Source organism: Loxodonta africana, chromosome 3, assembly GCF_030014295.1.
Source record: "Loxodonta africana isolate mLoxAfr1 chromosome 3, mLoxAfr1.hap2, whole genome shotgun sequence".
NCBI classification, from domain to species: domain Eukaryota; kingdom Metazoa; phylum Chordata; class Mammalia; order Proboscidea; family Elephantidae; genus Loxodonta; species Loxodonta africana.
Genome location: NC_087344.1, coordinates 169520772 through 169543786, shown reverse-complemented (window position 1 = coordinate 169543786; position 23015 = coordinate 169520772). Strand labels below are relative to the sequence as shown.

Here is a 23015-nt window from a genome sequence, read left to right as displayed (position 1 = left end):
ACTAAATTAAATGGACATTTGAAGAGTCTGTAAGCAAGAGGTAATAAATATCATCCCCTACCACACTGTGGGGCCCTGGTGGTGCAGTGGTTAAGAGCTCAGCCTGCTAACTGAAAGGTTGGCAGTTCAAATCCACGAGCTGCTCCTTGGAAACCCTATGGGACAGTTCTTCCCTGTCCTATAGGGTCACTATGAGTCAGAATTGGCTGGATGGCAACCGGTTTTTTTTTTTTTTTTAATTACACTGTATTATAACTAAGAACTTGTGGTTAAGAAATTATCAGGAAGTCTCACAAAGCTATATTGTTACAAATAATTAAATAAATATGAATGATACAACCTTCCCAAGTCCAAATTTCTGCCTAAAAATGAAGTTTAAGTCCCTTGAAGGATGGCTAACAGAATAAGGGGAATATAAGACTAAAAAGAAAGAGACCACACCCAGGGAGAAGCTGTCCAGGCTCTGACTCTGGCTTCTCTTTCTTCCTCCCAGCTCATCTGTACAATCCCAATGACCCAGCAAGTCTTTCGTCCATTTGTGAAGAACTGCTGTGATATTTGTCACCACACCAAAAGGAGCACGCTGACCTGTGTTGTGTTTAAAAACTCACTCATCTTTCTCTGCTTTTTCCGGTATCAACTTCACTTAGCACTCTGAAGACATGCTATATCTCCTACAGACATCAGGTCCTGATTTCACTTGTTTAGTCCTTTTGAGCACCTGTTACATGCAAGGCACTGTGCAAAATGCAATTTGAGAACAAGAAGCAAGGGAGATTGTTCGTAAGACTTCATGAAACAATAAGCCAGAAGAAATAATTAAATTTGTATATAAATAACTATAATTCTGAAACAACTAAAAACTACAAAATGGAAGTGTTAATGATTTGTAAAACTCTATCTTCAACCCAGAACACTCTCCTTGGTGCCAGCTGACTCCCAGACCTTTGATTATCCACAGTTACCTAAAAACATGTACAAAGCTGAATGTATTACCTTCTCCCCTAAACCTGTCCTATTTCTTCTGTTTCTTGGTCAGTCAATGTTTTTATCATTCACCAGTTGTCCAAGGCAAATCCTTGTGTAACATACTTGTACTATTTCTATCTCAACTCCTATATCCAATCATTTTGACTTCTAGAATATATTTCAAATGTGCCTACTCTCTCCACTCAGCTCTTGTCCAAACCACCACCATCTTTCTCATGGACATCTGCAATAGCCTCCTAACTTATCTCCTCTTTTCTGTCCTCTCTCCCTCCAAGTCACTCCTCACACAGTAGCCAGAGATGTTTTAAAGCAATGTAAAGCAGCTCATGTCATTTTCTGCTCATAAAGCTTCAATACATTTCCACTATATATATTAGAATCCATTCACTAGACTACAAACACATTGGCCTCCTTTCAATTCCTTATACATATAAAGTTCTTTCCTGCTTAAAACTGTTTCAGGATCCGTGGAATACATGGTTGACCACCCACTTTTTCCGACTCTCAGGTTTTTTGGGAAGCTGCTTTCCCATTGACAGTGCATGCTGCCACAAGGTAGGAGCCTTTATGACTGTTGGAAACTGGAAAAAAAAAAAATGGGCATGTGTCACAAATTACTGTTTCTACAGGGTATTATCTGAGGTGTGTACATTTTTGGCAGGAAAAATAAAAAATTTTTACATGGGAATTTATGTCCCAGTGGACTCCAGTGGTGCTACGTGATTTTGGGCGTTTGAATTAGTGGGACAATGGATTGTCCCACTGGAGACTCTGAGTGTAGGCTTGTGGGTAGGGGCAAGGGGAAAAAATCCATACTGCCTACCAAAAGTTCAGATGCACTCAATGATTCAACATGCTTACATTAATGGAAACACATGGTATCAACAAAAAATTCAAAGCAGAAAATAATAGGGTCTTGAAAGGGTTAAGGGCTTGCACAAAAGCTATTTCTTCAATGTGGTACTTCCCAACTCGCCACCATCCCACCCTCTGCCAGCCCTCACAGCCCTTTAAGTTTAGTTTAAATGTCACTTTAAAAAATCTGTCCTTGACCCTACAGATTGAATGGGCCTGCCTGTCATACCCTTCCACTTATCATGATCTGGGATCATTTACATAGTTATTCACTTTACGTCTATTCCCATCTACTAGACTATCTTATTCAGTACTGTAACTCCAACATCTAGAACAAGGGCTGGCACATGGTATGCAATGAACAAGTATTTGTTGAGTGAAAGAATGAGTAATAAATAAATACAATGAGGTCACAGAAGAAACGGGTGGTTTCAAATATGACCTGCTAAGCACACATTATGACTCTAAACCAAAAAACCAAACCTGCTGCCATCCAGTTGATTCTGACTCATCATGACCCTATAGGATAGAGTAGAACAGCCCCATAGAGTTTCCAAGGCTGTAATCTTTATGGAAGCAGACTGCTACCTCTTTCCCCCACAGAAAGTGGGTTCAAACTGCTGACCTTTCAGTTAGCAGCTGAGTGCTTAACCACTGCACCACCAGTGATCCTTTTTAGGGCTCTAAACTAAACCCAAACTAAACCTGTTGCTATCGAGTTGATTCCAACTCATAGCAACCCTATAGGAGAGAACAGAACTGCCCCACAGCGTTTCCAAGGAGCTGCTGGTGGATTTAAACTGCCAACCTTTTGGTTAGCAGCCAAGCTCTTAATCACTGCACCATAAGTTGCCCTGAAATTAGTGTGCCAAGCTCCTTCTACTGCTGGAGCAGGTAAAAAAGGAGGACTCTGTCACTTTCTCCCAATTCTGTTGGATGTATCCAGCTAATGGGGTCGTCTCCACATTTTAAAAACTTTTCCTTGTGAAATAATTCAGACTTAAGTAACAAGAAGAGTGCAAAGAATCCCCACATACTTTTCATTCAGACTCCCTGTCATGGATTGTATTGTGTCCCCCCAAAATATGTGTCAACTTGGTTAGGCCAGATTCTCAGTATTGTGTGGCTGCTCTCCATTTTGTCATTTTCCTAGGTGTTATAATCTTTGCCTGTGGTTAAAGAGGATTAGGATGGGATATAACATCCTTGTCCAGGTCACATCCTTGATCCAACATACACAGGAGTTTCCCTGGAGTGTGGCCTGTACCACCTTTTATCTTAAAAGAGATAAGAGGAAACGGAAGCAAGCAGAAAGAGGGGACCTCATACCACCAAGAAGGAAGCACTGGGAGCAGTGTGCGTCCTTTATACCCGGGGTTCCTGCGCAGAGAAGCTCCTAGTCCAGGGGAATATTGATGAGAAGGACCTTCCTCCAGAACCAACAGAGAAAGAAAGCCTTCTCCTGGAGCTAATGCCCTGAATTTGGACTTCTAGCCTACTAGACTGTGAGAAAATAAATTTCTCTTTGTTAAAGTCATCCATTTGTGGTATTTCTGTTATAGCAGCATCAGATGACTAAGACACTCCCGAAATGTCAACACTTTAGTGTTTACCAATCTATCCATATTTTTGCCCTCAACCATTTGAGAATAAGTTGCAGACCTAATGCTCTTTACATTTAAGTACTTCAGAGTGTGTTTCCTAAAGACAAAGAATTTCTCTTCTCTCAGATAACCACATCAAGTATCAAAAGCAGAAAATTAGCATTGATACAGTACTACTGTTTAACCTAAAAAATTATTCAAAATTTGCTAATTGTCCCCCCAAATTCTTTATAGCTATATATATATATATATATATACACATACATATATACACATACATTTTTTTTTTCCTGGTCTAGGATTCAATACAGGATCCTTTAGTTGGCATGTGTCTTCAGTCTCCCTTAATATGAAGCTGTTGCTCTTATGACCTTGATATTTTTCTAAAGTACAGGCCAATTATTTTTTAGAATGTCCTTCAATTTGGGTTTGGCTGATGTTTCCTCGTGATTAGATTTAAATTCTGCATTTTGTGACAGGAACACCACCAAGGCAGTGCTGTGTCCATCTCAGGGCATCATATTAGGAGATTTGTCCCATTATTGGTGATATTAACTTTAATCACTTGGTTAAGGTGTTACTATTTTTCCCTGTGAAACTAATAAATTCTTGTGGGAAGATACATTGAGATTATGTAAACATCATGATAGCCAACATTTAAAGACAAAACAAACAAAAAACTCTATTCTGTAGCCCAACTAATCTCCCATAAATAAGAAATTGGGAAAATGTATAACATCTGCTTATGAGTCACAAAATAGTTAACTGTGTAACTTTTCCCAGTGTCTATTTTCCTAATCTATTAACATTCCACCTCACCTCCTTCTCTCATTCACACCAAGAGAGAAAGCCAGGATGCTATTTTTCGAAGAACAGAATAAATATCAATCCCATTCCTCATTCATCAGGTGAGATAAGCCAAGGCTCGGACAGGCTAAGTGACTTGCCAAGGTCAGAAAGTTACTCAGAGGCACACCTGAAAAAAATTAAGTGCTCATTGGAGCGCAAGAAGCGCCAAAGTCAATTCTGTGCCTTTCAAATACACAAGCCCTAAAGGTACACCTAAAGCAGTCTGAGTCAGGTTTGCTGTGACCATTTTTGGAAAATAATTCTTACAGACCCACAGAACAGGGCAGCAGACCTTCTAAGGAACCACAACAATTTTTAGGGGAAGCACAACAGCTCACTGCTATGCCAGAGTTCTCTGTTCTTTTCTCTCTCTCTTTTTTTTTTTATTCCTTTTATGTCTCTTACAGAAACATTCTTAATCATTCCAAAGGCAGACATAAAAATCTCATCACCTTGGAAAACAGCCTTACCTACAACGTCCCCCTAACCCAGAAATGCTGTGTGCCTTGCCCACGGTCTGGTCCCGTTTAAGTTTAATCAATATCCGTTTGCATGCTATTTTGCATTTGCTTGAGGTGGTCCTGCCATAATCTCATGGTATTTTACAAACTTGAAAAATAGTTGGTAATCTTCCCCAAATCATTCTAACCTGGGCTAGTGTAGAGGCGATTAGCCTCTATAATGCCCTGGTACTTTCTTTTCCAAGGTGACGATATTATTGAAGAAAAAAATAATAACAAAGAGCAGGTTTCGGGGGTTAGATCTCCACTCTCAACCTCTTCCCAGAACACAGGATAATCCTGCCCGTCAGCCTGCCTGCCTGCCCTGCTCCTCCAAGGCCTCTTAGAGGTAACGGGCATGTCTGTCCTCTCAATCCAGTAGCCCAAGGTGATGCTTTCCGGTAAAGGTTATTTTTAGATGCTATTCAGCAGCATAGCCACAGCTCTCATCTATGGGTAAGATGATCCTGTATAAAGACATTCTGGGTAATCTTTGTATGCAGGACATGTAGTATTCCCTCCTTACTAGATCTTGAAAAGCTTATCATGCAAAAGAATAGAAGTGATGTTTTAATTAAGGTTAACCCTTAATCAAGGTTTGGTATAAAATAAGAACAGATCTATTTAAAAAGTCATAAAAGCAAAGATGTCTACTGCTGTAAGTTACAGTAAGTAAAATTATTCAAGTCTTAGAAAAAAATTTTTTTTTTTTTTTTTTAGAAATACAGGGAGATGCAGCATCAGAAGAACTAACAGTAGTAGTAATAGTAGGAGCAGAAGTGGTAGAAGCAGGAATGCTAGCAGCTGGCTTTTATTGACTATTTATCACATAGAGCCTCATGAGTCACGATCAACTCCATGGCAATGGGTTTGTTTTTTGGTGTCATGTACAGCCACTGGGCTAAGTGCCTGACATACAGTCTCTTGTTTAATTCTCAGAACTACCTTAGTGTTCTCATTTTATAGAAAGTCAGCATAAAGTAAATGAAACATTGGGACAGTACCATAAATGATCTAAGATTTTAACCCTGCTGTGTGGGGTGAAAAAAAATTTTTTTTTTTTTTTTTGTGGGGTGTGGTATTCATGGAATCATCTTGGAACGTCAACCATTGCACAATGACTGCTGTAACTCACTTCCTTCAGGTCACTTGATGAATGAGATCTTCCCTGACCAACAAATGTAAAGACATTAAACTTGCCCAACCCAGACTTGCCTGAGTCTTCCCATTAAAATGTAAGCTCCATAAATCAACCAGTTGCTATGGAGTCGATTTGACTCATGGCAATCCTGTGTGTGTCAGAGTAGAGCTGTGCTCCATAAGGTTTTCAATGGCTAATTTTTGGGGAGTAGGTACCCAGGCCTTTCTTCTGAAGCACCTCTGAGTGGACTCGAACAACCAGCCTTTCAGTTAGCAGCAGAATGCATTAATGTTTGCACTGCCTGGGGACTCAAGGTCCGTAATGGCAGAGACTTGATCTTCTTAACTGCTGTATCCCAGTACCTAGAACAGTGCCTTCCTTGCCTAGCGTTGGGTCTTTAATATATCTTTGTTGAATAAGTGTTTAAATAATGGAAATAACTAGACTCTAATGCACATTAAAGTTTAAATGAATGATTTGCTTTTCCTTCTCAATTACCACAGGGCTTTTGTGACATGACTTAAGTTGCCAGTGTCTCTTAAAAAGATTGGGTAGGATGTTTGAACTGGTAAGATCATTATATCTTAAAAAAATTTCCCTGCAGCTAGCACAGATGTTCCAAATTATTCTATTGGCTATGCTTAAAAGAAAAAAAAAAAAAAGTCTTGTAATTTCCTTCTTAGTGGCCAGATGACTCCGAGCGTTAAATACTTCATTAAACACTAGAGACAACATTTGAAATTCGGCCACTTCATTCATCACTAGACAACATTCTTTGAGCGCCTACATATGCCAGGCACTGAGACAAAGTGTCTGAGAGTAAACTACGTAGTAATGTGATGGCTAATGAGATTCTCACCTAATACAGCACACCTGCTTTCCTTGTGGATCTCTCCCTCTTCCCAAACACTTCCTTGGTTTTCTAGAACTAAGTGAACAGCTCAAACAGAATTTTTAGTATATCTGACCTCCTTGGCAAGTTTTATTATTCCCTGCTGGTGAGAAGGCAAAGAGGAGGCAGTTGCAAACTATACATTTCAGGCAAGATAAAGAGTCAAAACTTTGATAGGCTTTTGCAAAATTTGTAGAAAACATGTTTTTTGAGGGAAAACTTCCATTTTTGAATGAGCAAAAATTATGGCCTGTATAAGAATCTTAGAGGATTGGGTGATTTGGGGCTAAAAATAGAAATATAAATTTAAACTTTCCACATAACATGTGTTCTTACTGCTTTCATTACTTTGGCTGGGCATTTATCATCAATTCCTGTGAGGAGAACAGCTATTAGGTTATTCAAATTAAAAAAAAAAAAAAAAAACAACCTGTCAGCTGATGTGATAAATTACTTGTATATTTACTTATATTGTAAGTGTGTGGAATTTTATTGATGTTGTTGGATCCTTGAGTATTACCTGTTTCCCGTTCAGTTTCTACTTTTAGGGGAAAAAAAGTTAAAGTTATACTACACGGATGCGAACTTTTTTCAAATACTTCTACATATTCTAATTTTGTTTAAAAGCTAAAGATTCTAAGAATAATGAAACTGTCTTCATTTTCTCCCCAAAACAGTTTTTTTTCCCCAAATAAAAAAACACATCAAAATAAGGGAACGAAATCACATTTCCTTCAGCATTTTTCATCACAACGTTCCCTTCACCTGCTGTATTTACCTCCAAGAAGATTACATGACATTAAATGGTGATGAGAGAAAAAGTTTTTGACGTGAACTCACATTCAAATTATAACCTGATTTTGTGTGCTAATCTTTTGTGATTAGTTGTGGCACAGTGCTCATTCAGAGAGAAAGTGGCTGATGTATAAAGTTAGAAATGGCTGGCTAATAACTTACTGACATCAGAGAAAACATGCTTTTAGTCATTTCAAAATTCCTGAGGTAATCGCTGAAATTGCATCCTAAACAGACTTGAGATACTAGGCTAGACTGGACAGTTGTGCACCATCCACGCTTAGACACTGTTACTCAAATAGCATTGTGACCACAAACACTATATGTAAGTTAGAGAGGGTTTGGCCGATATCAAAGTCAGTGAAGAGTACAAAGCTTGCAAATTAACATACCCTTCGGATTTCTGATGGATTGATGAGCACAAACATGATTTTAATTGGCACAAAGAAATATAACTAGATATGTTCATAAACCTGTTAGTCCATCTGATTCTGTTTCACCCCAGAAAAAAAAAGTCCTTGCTAAATACATCACCATATTAGTTATATTTCAAAAGCTGGAATAAAGACATTCAATGTCATTGTGCCTCCAATCCTGAAGTGACAGCAAATTGTATTTTAAATGACGATACTCACAGTTGCTGCCTGCTCTACTGCCCCTCTGTCCAGTGGAATGTTCTGGTTCTTTGTACGGAAACTGTAGAGTCGTGTCTAAGGTTCTGAACCCTTCTTTAAGAGAATGGTGCTTGTAGTACTCCACAAGTTCCTTTAGGGAAAAGGATGAAGGATTATTTTTGATAAGGATACTTTTGCTCTCAAACACATAAACTCCTTGACACACAATTACATGTACTATAAGAATGACCCACTTAACCCTAAGCTCTCTGTAAGCATACAGAAGGGTAAGTGAATGATAATCTGTTCCTGCTGTCTGGATATACATGACATCTTCCTAATAACTGGCCTTTTTATGTAGTACACTTACAAAGTGAGTTACTGCCTATTGTTAGGCATGGATAGAGAATATCCTGTTCGTCTTCAATCAGATGTGGTAGATTAAAAGAAACCATACCAATCCTCAATTTCAAAGTAGTAATTATTTTTCTTATTTGCGACACACTTGCCTTTCTAATCACTAACAAAGGGAACAGCTGTTTGCTGAATAATAGCAATTTCTAGTTTCCTGTGTTGTCTTTCAAAATGGTGGAAAAACAAACTTGCTCCTGAATGTACTTTTCCAAGGTAAACCAAAGTTGATAAACCACAAATGTTACTTGATCTCATTTCTGATTTATGATGAAGTGCTAGTGCCTTCCCAAAAACTCTGTTCATCATCTGACACTCACAGGTCAATGAGGTAGTTCTCTCCAATTTTCTCATATAGTTTGTCTTTAATACATCCAAGCCTAATTTAATAACCGATCCCCATCTTTCAGACTAAAATTCAGAAAATCTTTTGAGATGCTGGTTTTGTAGATTCTGCACAAATCTGAATCTCTACTTTAAACAGAAATTGACTAAGAATTAACTCATAATAGAAAAAAATGCATCTTATCATCAGATGAGTATTGTGGATATATAGTTTCACAGAAATACCTGAAATGAGATGGAAAGCAAAATTGCTCTTAATCTAATTATTTGATGCTTCCATTACAGCGCAATTCATTAAAACACACATTGTAAAAACAACCCATTCACTCTAAAAATCACTGCCTCCATGCTCAATACCTCCATACAGTGGTTATGTAAAATGTTTCCAAAACAAATTAGCCAGGTACAAAGTCACTCTAAGAAGAGCAAGAGAACTGCTGCGGTGGGATTATTTACTTTTGTGGGTGGCCTTTCTAGCCATGGTTTCATAACTTCCACACAAGTGATTATGTGGTAGGTAATTGTGGCCCACGAAGGGGATTGGTCAGTTTTGCCTTAAAAGAGAGCCAATTCCTGAGCAGAGAGGAGAATCTCACCACCAAGGAACGGGAGACCAGCAGCAGAGAGACCCAGTGCAGGAAGCAGTGCAGTGGGCTTCCCAGTCCACAGAGAGGAAAAAGCTAAGTGCCTTTGGGCAGAGACTGAGGGCCAGGGAGAGGCTTGCCTGCGAGCACAGCTGAGAATAGGCTAATCTGATGGAAGAACTATGAGTTTTCTTGAGCCTAAACTGTAACTGTTACTTCCCTAATAAACCCCATAATTCTGAGTGTGGTCTGTGAATTCTGTGTGGTCACTACGATGAATTATTGAACCCAGTAGAGAATGCTGTGGGAGGGATGGTTAGTGTCAGAATTGGTAAAGATGGTGGAAAGAGGAGGCATGTCTGATTCCCCCTCCCCATAGGAATCGGCCTTGGGCTGTTGCTCTTGATTCTCCTTCCTCCTCATGAAGTTGGAGGAGGTCAGACACTACTCCCATGCCGTTTTCACAACTTCTAATGATTTATTTATAATTTCTGACCAAACTCAGAATGAACTGTGGAGTGCACTGTGTTGGGAGTTTCAGGGGTCACCAAGATTATGAAGGTAAGTCTCCTGCCCTCTAGGAGCTCTCATGCTTGTAGGAAGTGAGGACTTATGGAAGTTCAAAGCCAGGAGAGAGAAACAGCTTTTGTTAAGTTCCATGGGAGGATGAGGGAAGGTTGTTTTAGGAAGAGCAGTCAGGCTAAGAACACACATAAACGTGATAAAGTAAAGACCTTGTTCATAAGCTGAGAGTTTGGTTGAAGGATTGGGTAAAATTAACAAGATTTCTTAAGTCCCACCCTTGTAAAATGGAGATAATACACCATTTCACAGGCTGCAGTGAAGAATACATAAAGTGACTTGTAAGTGCCTGCAAAGAATGGGAATTCCAGAACACCTAATTGTGCTCATGAGGAACCTTTACATAGATCAAGAGGTAGCTGTTCGGACAGAACAAGGGGATATGATTGGCTTAAAGTCAGGAAAAGTGTGCGTCAGGGTTGTATTCTTTCACCATACTATTCAATCTGTATGCTGAGCAAATAATATGAGAAGCTGGACTATATGAAGAAAAACAGGACATCAGGATTGGAGGAAGACTCATTAAGAACCTGCGTTATGCAGGTGACACAACCTTGCTTGCTGAAAGTGAGGAGGACATGAAGCACTTACTAATGAAGATCAAAGACCACAGCCTTGGGTATGGATTGCACCTCAACATAAAGAAAACAAAAATCCTCACACCTGGACCGATGCACAACATCATGATAAACGGAGAAAAGACTGAAGTTGTCAAGGATTTCATTTTACTTGGATCCACAATCAACAGCCATGGAAGCAGCAGTCAAGAAATCAAAAGATGCATTGCATTGGGTAAATCTGCTGCAAAGGACCTCTTTTAAGTGTTGAAGAGCAAAGATGTCACCTTGAAGACTAAGGTGCACCTGACCCAAGCCACGGTATTTTCAATTGCATCAGATGCATGTGAAAGCTGGACAATGAATAAGGAAGACCAAAGAAGAATTGACGCCTTTGAATTGTGGTGTTGGTGAAGAATATTGAATATACCGTGGACTGCCAAAAGAGTAAACAAATCTGTCTTAGAAGAAGTACAATCAGAATGCTCCTTAGAAGCAAGAATGGTGAAACTGTGTCTTACATACTTTGGACATGTTGTCTGGAGGGATCAGTCCCTGGGGAGAAGGACATCATGCTTAGGAAAGGACAGGGTCAGTGGAAAAGAGGAAGACCCTCAACGGGGTGGATTGACACAGTGGCCGCAACAATGAGCTCAAGCATAACAACGACTGTAAGGATGGCGCAGGACCAGGCAGTGTTTCGTTCTGTTGTGCACAGGGTCGCTATGAGTCGGAACCGACTCGACAGCACCTACCAATAACAATAACAACAAATGCCTGGTACATGTGAATAATCTAAACAGCTACCATTATTTCTGGTGCCAGGTCCTTTACAGAGTTACCTCATTTAATCTTCACACAAAAAAGTTATGACACAGACCTTATCCTCATTAATGATCATGTCTCAGTGGGGTGAACCAAATTGGGCAAGATAGTAGAGCTGGTATCTGTCTCCAAAGTTTGTGCTCTTAACTATGTCATACTATTAGCAAATAATAGCTTGCAAATGTAAACACACAAGCACACACAAAAGGGGACAAAAAGAAAACGGCATTTGTCAAGTGTCAATGGTGTACCAATAACTTTGTTTTCTTAGACATAAGATGCTAGGGTCTTATATATTTTATATCTAAACTTTTGTTTTAAATTTCTTCCTTCCTAGGGCCCAGATCATGAAGGTCCTTGACGAAGAAAAGGACTGTGGCATCTGACCAGGATTTAAAAAGAGAAGAAAGACAAAAACACCAGATAGAAGTTTTTTACCTTTAAAATGGCTTCAATTTAGAATATGGCATTTATTTTACAGCAATTTTTAACATGATTTGCAAAGGCAAGGTCTGGAATTCAATTCTACGAGCTCTGGTGGAGTAGTGGTTAAGAAGTTGGCTGCTAACCAAGAGGTCGGCAGTTTGAATCCATCACATGTTCCTTGGAAACCCTACGGGGCCATTCTACTGTCCTATAGGGTCACTAGGAGTCAGAATCAACTTCATGGCAATAGTTAAGGTGTGGTGGTGGTGAGTGACCAACATGAAAAATATAAATCAAAATTGTATAAGGTCTCTCTTCCAGATAGAGCTGGAGAAAAATGTAGAACAAAATTCTAACTCAAAAAGAAAGACCAGACTTGCTGGCCTGACAGAGATGGGTGAAGCACTGAGAGTATGGCCCCCCCTGACACCCTATGAGCTCGGTAACGAAGTCACTCCTGAGGTTCTCCCTTCAGCCAAAGATTGCACAGGCTCATAGAACAAAACGAGACTAAAGGGGCACACCAGTCCTCAGGCAAGGACTAGAAGTCAGGAGGGGGCAGGAAAGTGGGTAAGATGGAACCCAAGGTTGAGAAGGGAGTGTTGACATGTTGTGGGGTGGTTAACCAATATCATAAAACAACATGTGGACTAACTGTTTAGTGAGAAACTAGTTTGTTCTGTAAACCTTCATCTAAAGTATAATAAATAATAAAAAAATTGTATGAAGTCTCTGAAAGAAATGTACATGCATCTATTGTGTTGCTGATGCAAATGATGTCAGAGTAGTTCTTTGTCTTGTTATTTAAATTAAATGAAATGTATCCTGTTCTTAGCAAAATTGTGAAAATAAATCTGAAAGTAATTATAGGCTAATAACTTTGAACTTCAATGTAGTTTTGTTATAGGTAACAGAAATTTATAAATTATACTACTGTGAATTACTGTTTATCTGCAGTTGTCTAGAAACCATAGAATTATCATACTGAAAAGGGACTTATTGATCATTTAATACTCCCTCACCCTCAAATTTAGGGATGAGAAAAATGACTTTCCAAGGCCTAAGGTTACGTGGCCTAGTAAGCTGCAAAATGCTCTATCACTTCACTAAGCGTGGAAGATATTTTAGTTCCATTTTTATAGTCTTATGGGGGTAAGTCTTTCTACATGTTTTTAATTGGGTAGAATTAAATAGTGCCACCGTGGGTCTTTTTCAATTTATGCCTTTCTGCTTTCTGTATTTCAGTCTAATCCACCCCTGCTTTGGCAGTCATTGACCTTCAGGTACTACAAGTAAATAATAAGACTCTAAACAAAAGAAATCGCTAAGCTTTCCTTATCTCACACTGACACAGCAGTGTCAACAATTCAAGTCTCTGAAAAATAATGAGTGAGAGCCAGTCATTCCAATTACCAAGGCAACAGGCAATGGAGATGGTTTATAAACAGTGTTTGGACATGGACTGTCTGGCATACGTGAAAATTAGAACAAAATTAATGCCTTGTAATCTGGATACAGAAATTCATTTTGAATTTGAATTTAATGACTAGGAAAAACAAAGATTTTGATTAACCAAGGCACTGAAGCCCGGGGGAAAATGGTTAGGTCATTAGCACTGAAGGCCAATCTTCTCTTTGAGAAACTAGCTAATTTACAGTAAGTTTGGGAGTTTGTTTGCAATTTACATCCCTTCCCAGATTAAAATTTTAATTCCGCAGCCCTAACGAGTTTCATAGGTAGAAGAATCTTAACTTTCACACCAAAGATGGGAGCGAACGGAGCTACTCTTCAACAGCAACTTCAACCCACAGACTGCTAGTTATTTATAATGGGAACCATAGTTGACACCAACATGATAAAAGGTCCTATGATCCCGATTGATGGAGGCATCTCCCCTACCAAAGGGAAGTCAAAGGTGCACGTTAACCTTCTGTCTCCTTCCAAAGAAGCTGCTGAAATATGAACCAGCCCTTTCTGCTCAAGTGTCCATGCGGTTCTTCTCAGCTTAGCTTCAAAGGGCAGCGCTACTGTGAGGTTCTTGGTGCAGATGGATTTACCCATATGGAAGCCGCTTTAGGACAGTCAAAATAAATAAAGGCACACTTGTTGTGACAGCAATGGGTTAGGATAGTCAAGTCCTTGCATTTTCCAAAAACATCATTTCACATAGTAAGGATTCAAGATGAATTTGTTCTATACATGAACGGGGCAAAAAGCAGAGGCAGCTCCAGGCTAGTTCAATGCCTCTTCCTAAGCAATTTTTATAATTATTTGCTTAACCTGACAAAAGTATTTTTCTGATACTCAGATTTTTAGTTCCTTGTCTTCACTCCCTGCCACTTTTTTACAAATACTTTATTAATGGTTTTTAGTTTCATGGTAGTTTTGCTGTTCATTCTTACTCCCATCCTGTGACCACTGTGCTACGTGCTTCCTTATAAAATGTCCCCAGATGTGGAAGAAAGAAACATGCACGTCTCCAACAGAGGCATTTCTGTTATTTTAGAAATACCCTATCAGAATAGCGTATTTTAGTACCGTAACAAGCACTTTTAATGCCCTTTCCAGAACATCGCTGCAGAAATTTTTATTGCTCCCTGGTATAAATTATCCAAATTCTGGCTCTCTGTTGCTTTTGATATAATCACAGCTTTCTATGTAGACAGAACTCAAGGATCTGTATCCACTATTCCAGGTCACTGTGGTATTGCAGGTTGTTTCCATTTAACCTTAGCTGCCAAAGAATTTTTCTTCAGCTGAACCCAGGTGACACAAAGCTGCATTGATTGGCCCTTTCCAGAGAATACTCCTTTCATCCTTTTTGCTTGTCTCCTCTGATGGGAGTTCCTTTTATTGCTTTCAAAGTCTGCAAGACTGGCATCATCTTGGGCCCTGCAGCATTTTCTTAAGTCCCATATTAACTACAACACTGTGGAGCAGTCTCATTACCATCCAAGAAGTTCTGCAGGTGAAGGCTCAAGCTGGTGTGTCTTGCAGAGATGTGGACACCCCCGTGTGTGCTTTTATCACGTCTCTGCTGGGTCTGTCATTCATTATTTGTGCATTCACCTGCCACTTCCCTCTAGGTTTTCCTTTTATGAAGAACCTCCTCAGGTCCAGTTCTCTCTATGCATAGCCTGCTTGTTCCAACAGAACAAAAGTCACTTCCAGCAGAGAGGATGCCTGGATCTTGGTTACCAATTTGACAGGTTACGGTTTCCAAGACATATTCTTGCAGCCCATCCTCGGCTTTTGAAAAGGGAATGGGATACTTAGGTCCACAGAGCTTTTCTTACCTTGCTTTCAACTTGAGGGGCTTCAATTTCTTGAAAACATGGATCCTGGCCTTGAAGCAAATCTAAATTTTTAGATACGACTTTCAATCTGGCCTATTTTTTGTGGCTCTCGCACTCAGGTTTAACTTTAATGTTAACATCTGCCAAGTGCTTTGAGATGTTTTCTGGAAGGATACAGTATATATCATTTGATTGATGGCTCAATCAACGAGTGGCCCTTCCCAATGATACTCCAAGTACTTAGCTGAGTGTTACAAACGCATCTCATGTCCTATATCCAAAATCTTCATTATCACAAGAAAATCTACCAAACTTCAGAAAGACTTGAGACCACTTTTAAGGAAATATAAACTTTTTCTTTAGTGTCAACAACGCATAGATAATGACATATATGCATTGTTTATATGGTATATGCATAATATTCTTATACGCTAACACAATTATTAAAAAGGAGTCATTTTAAGAAAATCATGAGAATTAACAAAATAGTTTTTGTTTGGAATGACTTGGTAACACTATACTATTTCAATTTAAATATAAAGTGCCTATGAAATATCAACTGTTGTGTGGTAAAAATGTTACACTGCTAATGCTTAAATTGTCCAAATTAATGAAGGAAAACCATAGCACAGAGAATTTAAAACAGCAGAAAACACAAAAAGCTTTTACATTTGATTTTATATTGCATTTTATGTGAAATGAACCTAAATGTGAGGAGTATTCTACTAATTACAATTTTTTATGTTATAATTTAAATATCCTTCTCTGCCCAAGTGATGAGAAAAAGGCAAAGGAAGGAAGAGGAAGAAAGAAATTTATACTAAAACGCGCTTGTCATTGAAAACAAGGCAAACCTCACACAAATAACAGGTGACTGCACCTGCACTTGAAATTTTTACTGCTTTCACTGACAATCATAAAAAGGATAGACTGAAAGATTATATAAACTTTACAAACTTAATTTACAATAAAAAAATATGATTAAACCAATATAAAACTCAGCTGGCATTCTCAAAATTGGAATTTTCAGGATTCTGCTGGAAATTATCATATGGTTCTCTTTGAACAACTTTCCAGTGAGCAAAATTTCCAAGAAACTATGGAATTAACACCAACTTTTCTAATAACAGGAAAGAAAATAAGGACCCCAGATTGCAAAGAACTAATCAATGCTTACCATTAAACTTTTAAATTTTCTATTTTCTGCAATGTGAAAAAAGCCATCTCTTGTTAAAATCTTGATGTGCTTTGCTTCATTATTATACCTGTAGGCAACGAATAACTTATGAATATAAATGTGTCTTTAATCAGTAAAAATCAATGATTAGCAGAGGGCATGCCCCCATAACATTATAGGAATTAATTCTGAAGACAAAATATATACCTATGCCAATACACCAGTGACAGCTAATTAACAACATATATTTACTAGGTTGGTTTACTAGGTTGGCTGAAGATAACCAATATTTGAGGTGAAGAGAAGGGTAGAGGAGGATTTAAGTTACTCTTTATGCCTAATTTATTTAGTAAATTCACTTTGAGAATGTAGAAAAACAAAATAAAGCAAAATCTAGTAGCTTTATTCTTAGAATTTACTAGAAATAAACACACACATCAAGCCATCAAAAAACACAATGTTATGAAAGAAATCTAATATGCCAATTAGCAGCCTATAACACTTATTACTGTTTTTCTAACAGATCTCCAAGTATTAATGAACTGTCTGGATAGATGCATTATTTCTGCTGCAATTAGAACCTTGGTTTTCCACTTCAGTGTTATACATGTCAGATGGTCTATGCAATTATAAAAACAGGAAATCTATTTCTGTAAAAGTACTTGTCCTACTTACTTAATGCTAATGGCATATTCTCCTGACTCTTTGGTCCTGTGCCTCACAAGGTAAGTACTATTTACCCTATTAATAAGTTCAGTCTCTGCCTGCAATCTTTCCATTGCTCCAGCATACCTGTAAGAAATGACGACACAGAAAATTTGGATTAATGTACCTGAAAGAGAACAGAGGCTAAAAATAAGCATCTATGAAGATTTTAATTTAGTGGCAGATCTGAGCTGTTTTTTTACTTCTCAACTAATTACAATGCTTCAAAAAAACTAAAGTTTTAGATCCTTTCATATGCCCAGACACAAATGCTCTACAAAGCTAACTTAATGGTAAAATAAATAGTGTCTAAATATTTATTAAACAAACAAAATGGAACAGACAGTTAATAAGGTATTGGGTTGGAAAGAGAGTTGTGGGGAGCTTAGGGACAAGGAAGATTTGTACTAATGGACTGCCTTGCATCACACACACATCACACACATACAGACTCATCCCAAACTTGAAGCTTTTCTAAGTAAATGATGAAATGAAATCTCCTTTGAACATCTTTTAAAGAAAATTCCAGCAATAACTCATTTTAAAATAATTATTTTTTGGATATAAGACTAATGCTTAAAATCCACAATTTTGATAACCCATTTTCTTAAGAAAACTGTAGTAGTGAGTACAATTTATTTTTAAAAAAGGTAGCTAGTTTTCAAAACCAGAATTCATTACTCCCTAGACTATATTGGCCTTAAACATGCCCAAACTCTATAACAATAACAATAATAATAATAAAAGGCTCATAATCAGTGTTGAAATATTCTTTAATGGCCCTTTATATCAAATATAGGCTTAGCATTTATTGATAAAATACATCAGAGATTTGGGACAATAAAAATTGGAAAAAATGTTTTTATGTTTAGATCAGCTGTTTTTCAAAGGTCCCAGTAAAGCCAGTGCTGTCGATATTCATGAATTAATCTTCCAGAAAATTCTGATTCATATATAAACTTGTGTGACTCAGAGTAAATATCCATTGCTAATCTACACTGAATATTTATTTAAAATACCCGTGACAAGCATTCAACAAAAGTTTGTTGAGAGGGAACGCATTTTGGGTTTCCACCAAGTATAAAAGGGGAGGCAAAGGTAGTTTGTGCAGATGGTACCTTAGGTTAAACGTACAGTTATAAAAACTCATGAACGCTTAGGACCTAGCAGCATCTGACCATCCCTACCCCTTCAACTTTATCTCTTTCAAGCCCCTTCTTCACTAGTCTCCAGCCTTCTTTTAGGTCCAGGAACTCACCAAGCTCCTTCTGGTCTTGGAGTCTTCTCACAGGCTGTACACTTGCCTGGAAAACACTCACTCCATCAACCTACTTTCCATCTCACATCGTGTCATGTTTTGAGACCCTTCTAGGGTCATCCTATCCAGAGAATGTCCCACACTCTGCATGCTCCATCTCATTATTCACATTACAGTATCCTTTTTTTCCTTCATGCTACTAATTGCTATGAGTTAGAACTGACTCGACAGCAACAGGTTTATATGCACTTTTATCAAAGTAATACATGACCACAGTACTAAAATGTAGTGAAAAAACAGCAGTACCCCATCTCACCAGCTTTCTACTCTGAATCTCATTTCAAGTACATGCAATCCTCGGTTTACTAGCGAGATCTTTTCCTATGAATTTCTTTAAGAATTTGTAGGTATGTTGGAATAGGTGCACAGGGTTCTTATTTAGCCTTATTTTAGTGCAAGAAAAGGCTGGAAGCCTTCTCAGTGATGTCGAAGCTGCATGTGCAGCAAGTGAAGGGGACTGCGATGAAGAATTTGTTGCAAGCAGGGATTGGTTCAACGGTGTCTCAGTGAGGGCAAATTCACATAACATTAAAGGGCAAGTGCTAGTTGAATGTAAACTGGACATTCATAATTCGGGGACTTATTATATTTTACCTGTGGTTTTTTTTTGTGTGTGTGTGAGCCCTGGTGGTGCAGTGGTTAAGTGCTATGGCTGCTATCCAAAAGGTCGGCAGTTTGCATCCACTAGCCGCTCCTTGGAAACCCAATGGGGCGGTTCTACTCTGTCCTATAGGGTTGCTATGTGTCAGAATTGACGGCAACAGGTTTTTTTTTTTTAAGTGTAGTTTTTTTTTTCCCTTGATTTTTACTTGTGTATTTCCAAATAAGATGATTATACTATAACTTCTTAATTAATCAATTTTATATATCAAAAAGAAAAATAATGTTTTTCCATCTATATTCATTCTTTCACGGTACTGCATTTCATTCTTCTCCTTTTGTAACTTCTACAAAGCCGAGCCATCATCTGGCCTAGTGTAGGCATGCAGTCACATTCAAAGAATGTCTGACATCCAAAAAATAATTGCATCATATTTTTGTTTGCTCATGCTTCTTTGTATCACAACTTCTTTCCAAATTCTCCAAGGGAATTACAAAACCCCCACTAATACATTCAACACCACATAATCTCCCTTGTGCCCTCCATTCTTTATCTAATGGATATTGCTTACTCTATAAACCTATTGAATTATTGTAGGCCTGGAACTTCTCTGCCTTTTCCCTATGTTTGATCCCGTTTCCTGGATTTTGTGGCTCCCTCTTTTCTAGGTTTATTAGCTCATCCTTCAGCTTCCTATAAATGGATACGATTGATCTAATACTCTGAGACCTCACACCTATGAAAATATCTTTATTTTACCCTAACAATACATAGTTTGACTGGGGACAGAATTACAGGTGAGAGATTATTTTTCCTCTGAAATTTTAAGGCATTGCTCCATCTTCTTCTAATTTCTAATTCAAGGATTTCAATTCTGACTTCTGATTCTTTGCATGTGACCAGATTTTTTTCTTCCTGGAAATTTTAAGTCTTTCTGTATTCTCTATATTGAAAACATCATGATAATGTGCCTCCTTGTTAATGTGCTGCACTTTGTTCTTCAATATTGTATTGGACTCTCAAGTGCATCTTCAATTTGGAGCCAGTGTCTTTTGGTTCTGAGAATTTTTTGTACTTTTGTTTTTAAATATAATTGCTGCCCTTATTTTCTCTTTCTAGAATTTCTACTAGTTAAATGCCTGTACTTCTGGGGTTGATTGCCTAATTTTCATTCTTTCCTCATATCGTCTATCTCTTTGACTTTTCTAGGAGATTTGCTCAACTCTATTTTCCAGCCCTTCCACTCAGTATTGAATTTAGAAGAGCCGCCCTTTCTTGTGTTCTAATTATTCCCTTTTTAAAACATCCAGCTCACTTCAATGGCTGTGATGTCTTTTCAATTCTAAAGATAATTTTTTTTTTTTAATTCTTTCTTCTGTTCCCTTTAGCATCTCTATTCAAGTTTCTTTTTTCTCATTTATTTCATTTGGTCTGTAGTTCAAGGCTTTCCTGAAATAGCTGGTTACCGTGTGTTCTCTGTTCATATTGAAGAGGTACGCATCCAAGAACTCACTGAAGGTTTTGTGTGTGTGAGCTCCAACGGTTCATTGAGTAGGAACCTAATCATTTGGCAAGGACTTGATAGTTTGGGTAGGTTACACCCAAATGTTAGGACTGGAGTTTTTTTTTATTTGTTTTTGTTTTTACCTCTGAGGACATTCAATTTCCTCACAGAAGAAATCTTCCAAATTCTTGTCTGGAAACCCAAAGAGGGTCGTGTGTGTATGGCTGAACCAGCTGCCAGAGTACTAGAATTAGGTTACATGAAAGGACTAGGGAGGGGTTTTTTCATCATTCAGTATATAGGCTTGTCTTTAACCCCTATATTTTCAGTATGACATCCTCCCCAACCTCTGCTGGGTTTAGTCTATCCATGTCTGGGGCCTCTTTGGCTTAATTTTTCTATGTAATATAGTTTCCAAATCAGTATATCCTGCCAGGGTAGGAAAGGGGAAGTTGCCTGACTGCTGACAAGATGGAGTAAGGGATCTAGCATCCATTTCCTGTTCTTTATACACATTTTCTAATGGTTGGTTTCAGCCTTCATGATACCCAAAAACATTGATAATTGAAGATAATCATCTTTATTTTCTATTTCATTTCATGGCCTATATAAGAGACAAAGTTCACCTTGTGGGAACAACCTGTTTTTAAATGTGGAAATAATGAACAGATGATATACTTGCTGATATTCAACTCATCAGTGACTTGAGAATCACATGTCATCGTTTGGTGTAATTTTCTCTAAATAGTTTAGTTTTTAAATTGAAGCTTCCATTTTCTCGTGGATTTGATCATTTTTTTCCCCTAGCAGAAGGCATTTGACATGAAACTGCCTGCTTAGCTTCAATAAACTGCCCAGATTACTCAGGAATAAAAAGTAATTTTGCCATTCTACTATGAAATCTCCTTATTTCTTCCTATTTTCAAGGCTCTTCCTTTGAATATCTTTTTATTTTAATCATTACAAATACTATTCTAACTGGTCATATTTTCAATGCAATTTTAGATATCCGTGAGTGTGTATTTTAAAATGAAAGGTACAAAATTAGTCTCCTGCGCCCTGAATGAGTCTCAGGTACCTGATTTGTTTATTTCATAAATCCACGCAGCATGTGGCATTAGTATTTATCTCTAAAATTATTATCCTTATGACTGTAATGCCTAGTTACCTGAAAAATAGTAAAAAAAAAAAAAAAAGGAGGAAGCTAATCTTTGCTCTCTTGTAGTTTCACCAGTTCCTGGTGTTTTCAGTTTGATTATCCGTGCTATCAGTTCTATTCTCAGAATTTGTCAGGATTATAGTTTTAAATTCCACAGAAACTAAAACTTCAAATTTGCCTAAAACCAGGTAAAATGTAGCAAGATTTCTAGTTCTACCACCAGCCTGCTATAATTTTTAACAGCAAGCTCAGTGGTGAGGACAAAGGAGGGATGGCAGAGAGGGCAAATAATAGGCCACTGAAGACAGACCAGGATGTTCAGGGAGAGCGAGCAGGTCTGAGAAAAATCCCATTCATCGGGCAATGACTTTCTACGCACTGAAGAGTAACCTAGCCTTTTCTAGGATTTAGTTATATAGCAGAAAGTAATCAGAACATTTAAAAAAACATGAGACAACTCTAGTGTTATCTACACTTGTAAACTGAACTTACATTACATTCTCTAAGGATATCTCATTTACATACATATCCTGATGCCTCATATGTGTGCATACATGTCAAGATCTTCATGTTAAGAAGAGTCAAATGCAAAATTCAGGGCAACAAACATAAATGAGTAAATATGCCCAAGTTTTATATTTAGAGGTTGATAAAGTAGAGGGTCATCGAAAAGGAAGAAAAGGCTCAATGAGATGGACTGACGCAACAGTCAACACAATGGACTCAAACATACCAGGGATGGTGAAGGTGGTGCAGGACCGAGTAATGGTTCATTCTCTTATACGTAAGGTCACGAGGAGTCAGGGCTGACTCTACAGCCACTGACGAAACAATGGCAAGGTACAGGTGGCATAACTTGGAATCCTGGCTCCAAAACTTCCTAGTTGCCTGGCCTTAACCTTTGTTTCCTCATCTGTAAAAAGGGCATATTAACAACCTGCCTTGTAAGGATGTTGGAAAAGCAAAATGAAATAAACCCATAAAGCACTAAGCATACTGCCCAGCACATAGTAAAATACTCAGTATAAAGTAGTTATCACGTGATGGTCATAACTATTCTGGATCTGGGATATATTTTTCCAGTTGAAGGTATCATTATCCCCTTACACTCAGAATTACCTAGAAAATACATCATTATCCACTTCACTTCCTTGTTTCTATTAATCATACCACCATCCTCAAATGGTAGGTGAGCTCCATCGAGGCCCAGAATTTAGACATTGATACATCCTGTTCCTCCCATATTACATGCGGTACAGTTGTATTTTTAGGATCTGTCATCCTG

General features: G+C 38.1%; 1 protein-coding gene across 3 annotated transcripts in view; it reads right to left on the bottom strand.

Moving 5' to 3' along the window:
* The window catches only part of VAV3 (vav guanine nucleotide exchange factor 3), a 418482-nt gene that overhangs the window by 22802 nt on the left and 372665 nt on the right, over positions 1–23015 (bottom strand). For all 3 annotated transcript variants that reach the window (XM_003409531.4, XM_023547427.2, XM_010589521.3), the window contains 3 exons: positions 17119–17235; positions 16444–16531; positions 8262–8391 (listed from right to left, as the gene is read on the bottom strand). In XM_003409531.4, the coding sequence (XP_003409579.1) occupies positions 8262–8391; positions 16444–16531; positions 17119–17235 (335 nt within the window). The remainder of the gene's footprint in view (positions 1–8261; positions 8392–16443; positions 16532–17118; positions 17236–23015) is intronic.